General features: G+C 41.2%; 1 protein-coding gene across 2 annotated transcripts in view; it reads right to left on the reverse strand.

Annotated features, from left to right (window-relative positions):
* Positions 1–5,580, reverse strand: part of LOC139719154 (protein argonaute-2-like) — a 28,724-nt gene extending 23,144 nt beyond the window's left edge. For both annotated transcript variants that reach the window (XM_071630591.1, XM_071630598.1), the window contains exons 1-2: positions 5,409–5,580; positions 4,081–4,201 (exon numbers count right to left, since the gene is read on the reverse strand). In XM_071630591.1, coding sequence (XP_071486692.1) covers positions 4,081–4,201; positions 5,409–5,551 — 264 coding nt within the window. In that variant the 5' untranslated portion in view covers positions 5,552–5,580. The remainder of the gene's footprint in view (positions 1–4,080; positions 4,202–5,408) is intronic.
* Between the last annotated feature and the right edge of the window lie 420 nt (positions 5,581–6,000).

Raw genomic sequence — 6,000 nt, forward strand, 5'->3', positions numbered from 1 at the left:
AATCGAATCTTTGATATGTTTTCTACATCTACACTAAATTTCATAGCATAAGACTAAGTTTTTCCTATCGAAAATGGAATTTTAAGCACCCTATGTTGGATCGCACTCGTCAGTTTCGAGCTTCTTTCGAACGCCGCGCCAATATCCCCAGTGTTGCTACGGCGCACGGTCTCGCATGCGATTGGCTGGTGCGTAGCATACATTTACATAATTCGGCTTTCGGAGACACCAATTGCAGCGTGTGGGATGGGGAATGCTTTGTCCACGCGTGCATGATTACATGCTCCATTGTTCTTGCTATTTATAGTGGTTTATACGCTCGCTCGCTCGCTCTGTAGTGCGTGCTCTTCGTTTGGCTTTCTGTCCAAACTATTCTACCGCAATGTTCGACAACGGAAGTGAAACAAAAATCGTGTAGCATGACATAATCGTGTGAAAAGAAAACTAAATATTCTCAAATGTGCCTACTTATACATGTAGTAAAGATTATGACAGCAGACTGACTCAATGGAAGGCAGATAAGAGGAAAGGAGCAGTCACATGTGACCAATTATATTCAAATACTACACGTCAAAATCGCACCAAACTAACGAGTCGTGTTCTTTTTTTTTTATTTAAGCATGACCCTTGCCAGCACTAGCAATTCTTTTTTCAAAAGGGTCGCCAATGATAAAGACAAATTAACCACAATGAAAACGCGATTTGTAAATGTGTGGATTCGCCACCGCTCCTGTTACATAATGCACATTGCACAGTCATGGCGTGTGGATGCCATTGCGTAATACGTGCACCATACACGTCATGTACATGTACACAATACGTGCGATTATCGTATTCGCCATCTTGAAAGACGTACTGGTAAACAAACCCGAGCGAAACGCATTGTTTTTCGGCTCCATACGCTGAGCTCCGAGGAAGGTGCCCGGGAAATTTGACTCTCTCAGTAAGCCAATCAGAAGGCGATGTGGTTGCTAGAGGCGGGGCTTAACATCGATTGGCACCATCGTACAGATGGGTGATTCTCCCCTCGCATCGGACATTGTCTTTGAGAAAGAGGTGAATCTTCAAAGCCTGTTTTCTCGCAATTTTGTCAGGCTAACAACTTAAAAAGTGCATTTTATTTCTCTTTCTATGCCCACTTATGGTGCCGAAGAATACAAGTGTTTTATATCAATGCAAAGCTTAGGAAAGGGGCAATGTGATTCAGTGAAATAATGAATTTTCAAAATTCCCGACTTTTGCCTGAAACCGTTGTCGCCGGTCACATATGGTCGACGTCAGCCTGGAACCCTTCACTTCTAAAAACATCAAAGATCTTTAAACATGCTCAAAACCCTGCAGCCAGGTTCATTACATTTAGTGTACATCAACCTGTGGATGGGACAAAAGTATTGCCTCACCCAAGGAATCCCTTGGATGGTTGCCACTGCAAGAGAGATGACACATAGGCAGATCAACCTGCCTCTAAAAACACTAAATGAGACTCTGAATATTGACCATTGGAAATACATCACTCCACAGATTCAAAAGGGCATAACAACCAAGTCTAGCTTAAACGGTAATTCCAGCTTAAAGGGGCATTCCAGACTATTCATATTATTTCACATGATGTAGTGCATAAGTCGATAGTGTCATGTACAGATTTGTGGAATGTATTGTTGTCCATGAGTAGATAAACCAATACTCTGAAAAACCCCAAAAGTAATAAACTGAACAAGGATGATGACATAGGAGGCTGACATATTCCAGTAATGGAGCAATGTAATTCCATACAATAACATTTGCTTTAACAAGGCCACCTGTGTAGAATTTATGCCTACTTTCTTCTTTTGTTCTGCTTCCTTGAGCATCCAATCATGCATTCTTATGTGACACTGCTACAAATGTACATGTACGTCATCATCCTTGTTCATTGTGTTTTGGTATAAATTTTGAAAACATTCTTATTCCTCATCCCGATCACTATAAATTCCAAAACTCTATACCAAGTACAGCCAATTTATAGATGTTTGAATGCAAAAGTCTAAAAGTCATCTGGGGAGTCTCCTTTAATCACAGGAGAATAAATATCTATACAAAGTCATTCTCTCCTACAACCCAGAAAGGGTGGAACGACCTTCCTTCTTCAGAAATTTCTGCACAACGACTACCTCTGCCTGCATTCAAAGCAGAGATTTCAAACCTTGAAAAATTTGGGGAAAAAAAAACAGCAACAACTCAAGTTAAATTCCTTAGTGGAATGCTCCGGAGATACCAAATCCAAGTTCAAATAACACTAGTATCTTGAGGCCCATTTACATAATACATTGAAAAAGCACAATTCAAATTGTGGGGTTTTTTGTTTTTTGTTTGTTTGTTTTTTTTTTTTTTGGGGGGGGGGGGGTTGCGCTCTAGTTCACAGGAATGCAGGCATTAAAAAAAAAAAGTGATCCAACTGCATCAGTTTGAGCGAGACCAACACAGACAGGAAATAGAAACATGCCATTGTTTGTCAAAAGAAAAGAGTATGAAAAATGATATGGATGCAATGAAATGAAAAGAGTCCAGAAAGCATCAACAAAGAAGAAATATCAATCTCGAGAAAAGTTTTACAATCGCTACTGTCAGCATAAAAGGAGCACACATGAATGTCAGCATTATACAAGCCTTTGCAGTCAAGTAGGCTATTATGATGAGGTGCCATGTTAAAAGCAAAACTGGCAGGTAATGTTGATGATGGCACATCAGGCAATTGGATGATTGCCCAGGTATGGGGAAACTGCACGTCCCTGCAACATACACTTCTAAGAATCGTGCACTGAATGGCTCTCAAGTATGCGAAACCAAGCACTGACATACAACACTGGGAACAGGGAAAGGAGGGGGAGGGGAAGAGGAGGGGGAGGGGAAGAGGAGGGGGAAGAGTGAGGTAGAAGGGGGGGGGGGGACAGATAAAAGGGGGTGGGAGGTAAAGCATGTCTTTTCTTCCTGAAACCACAATGTCACCATACTGACATATCTGTGATGCTCTCTCATTTTATTATGGCATAATGGTACACTGTATGTTTACGACTATCGGATTAACACTCTATCTCACATTGACTCACTGTATCTCCTTTACTTGTTCTTGTCTTTATCTCTCAGCATGCTCCTGTCTTCTTTCTACTGTAAAAAGCAAGGCTTGACATCTTCACCTCCTTGCATTAGGAAACAGTTTTACACTGCCAGTTGTCAATCAGTTATTTTCACATCAGCCAAATGAAAATCCAAGCTCAAGGTTTTTCTGCAATTGTAAATTAGCGCACTATTTAATTTTCTATTCACAGCAGCCCGAAGAGAGTTAGCCTGAAATTTTTTCGAGTTAATTTAATAGCTGAGCATGCGTAAACAGCGTCGGTAGAGCGCGTGCTTTCGAAAAATTACCTGCGCGATAGCCATTTTGTATGCAGCTTGCCTCAATCGATCAATTCACAAACGCTAGGCACAATGGGATGCATCACACTAAATTCTTGAGGCGAATTCACATTATCAACTAGCGCGGTGGTTCGCACATTTTCTCGAGCCTAGCTTTCAAATTAGTGCTCTAATTTGAATTCACATTATCACAAAGCATGCTATTTCGCCATTGGGTTATGAATATCCAAGCTCGAGATCCTGAAAATAATGGCTTTTTCTAAACATCAGGCTGATGATTAAACACCTTATTTGCATCGCAATGTTTAGCCCATGGAAATGCGGCTTTAAAATAAATACGCACTGGTCATACACAGTAAAATATTTCTCATGTGACCTAACACACTTCCTATCTTTTTCCTGTTGCAGAATATGTGCATGCATAGTGCTTACCGAAAATGCCATGATACTTTGTTAATGAGAACAGTACCAAGTAAATTACCTCAGTATCTGTTATCATATTTTTACCAAAGAGGAAGACGTCAACAAATCAACATGGAACTTTACACCACAATATTCAAATGTGAATACACCTACAACTGAAAAGAGTGCTCTCAAAAGATTTCCACGGGGTTCAGCTCTCAGCAGGGGGAGCACTTCACATCACAATTGTATAAAACCCACTTCACATGATCATTCTAATCTCACCTTCTCCCTCTCAATAGGAATCTGCTCCTTGCAGTACATGTTTTTCCTCCCATCGAAGACTGGCAGGTTGTTCTGGAAGTACCGCCCCTTGTAGGCATTGACCAGTGTGTCGATCACGTCCCTGGAAGGGAGAATTCATTACATGTGACAATTTGAATAGGGAGCACTCAATTGCTCTAGAGCAGAATGGTTTCAAACTTCCGTATGTAATGGGCTGACGAGAATTAGCCTTTCAGCATGAAAGATACTGCTCACTTTCTCACAGTATTTGGACATAGACGTAGGCACTTCCATGTCATTGATGAGGACAAGCTACCACGTGAAAGATAACACCAGTGAATACCCCCATGCAAGAGACAAGGACATGGAATCTTGTGAATTCAAATACTTGTATTCGCGACTAAACATTTTTGAAAATCACACCTATATTTTATCTATTTGATCTAATGTCTCCATCATTTTATTATCAAATATGCCACTGATGAGACAAAAATCTGGTAATATTGTAAAAGCAAATATTAGGATGCAAAATGTGGGCTAGACTCTTCTTTCAAAGTTACATTATAACTCATCTAATTAATTCCTGCATGTAGCTTCTCAGATGAAAAACTGAATATGATAGATTTGTGCTGTGTCACAGTGAGGCTCACAGAAAAGTATAACACAAGAAAAAACAAAATTGTTTTTGGTTTTGCTCTGTTTTGGGGGTGTACATGTACATCATGTAAATTACAAGGATTACTTCAATATCACTATTCCTTATTGATATCTGCACTAAGGCTGCTAAAGTTCCCACATGAAACAGATTTTGCAAGAGTTAGACTATAAAAGTGTTTGCACCATCATCAAAAGCCATACAGTACTCCGCAAGAGCATTGCTGACTGATTTCTTCCATAGCACCCTGTCTCTTGTGAACCTTTTGTACATGTGTCGAACATGCATCATAGGGTTAACATCTTTGTAATGTCCTACACAATGATTCTCAGCCTGCATTTTGAATGGCATCCATCCGCTTTATCTCCCAAAATCTTGTGCTCTTGAGATATCATGACCAAAGTATCATGAATTTCTTCAACAGATACCACGGTGTACATTTCAGGAATGCCGGTTGGTTCAGTTTCTAGTTTATTTTACAGAACATCTGTCGTCTGTCCACATGTATACGAAGAAGGGTTAATGTAGAACTGGATCATCGAAACAAAATCATGGCCACACACGAGCATGTACAAAGATGATAAGAGCATAGTGAGCTGTATTCCATTCTATCCCTCTCTCAGTCTCCTACTTTCTCTCTCACTCAATCTTCACATGTCTCACTTCCTTTTACCTGTTGATTCTCCTGGGGCATTTCTCTGGCGTGATTGTGACATCATAGTGGTAGAGGTCGAGGGGCGGGATCTTCACCTGGAAGTGATTGGCGCGCAGTGCGATGGGCCGCCCGTCCTGGCCGAAGCCCGGTCTCCTCGGCATGGCAACGAGTTCGGTCGAGGTGGGCTGCGGATTCGGCCCCGGCGGGGGCTGAGGGGGCTGGGGAGGGGTGAAAGGGGGCGGGAAAGGGGGCTGGCCTGGGTTTTGGCCCTGGCCCGGAGGAAACTGGGGCACCCCTGGACACAAGAAACGAGAGGGAGAAGAAAAAGAAAAGTATAACAGATCTCTTTCATCTGAAAATCCATATAAGTAGCATTACCTACTGAATATTCTCTCCTTCTCTGTCTTATGGTCAATGCATCCAATCAATCACAATGTTTGAATTCTGAGGTGTAGCACTTCTGGTATACCACCAAACATTATCAAGTATAGATCATAATTCCCTAGAAGGCACACAGATAAAATCATGTTGCATGTACAGTATGTACATGTTCACTGTATGAGACAGGAAGTTTCTCCCATTCACAAAGTTGTTTTGACTGATAACAGTG

This window comes from Diadema antillarum, unplaced genomic scaffold, assembly GCF_040938485.1.
Source record: "Diadema antillarum isolate AM-2024a unplaced genomic scaffold, OU_Dant_1.0 scf00000009, whole genome shotgun sequence".
Lineage (NCBI taxonomy): Eukaryota > Metazoa > Echinodermata > Echinoidea > Diadematoida > Diadematidae > Diadema > Diadema antillarum.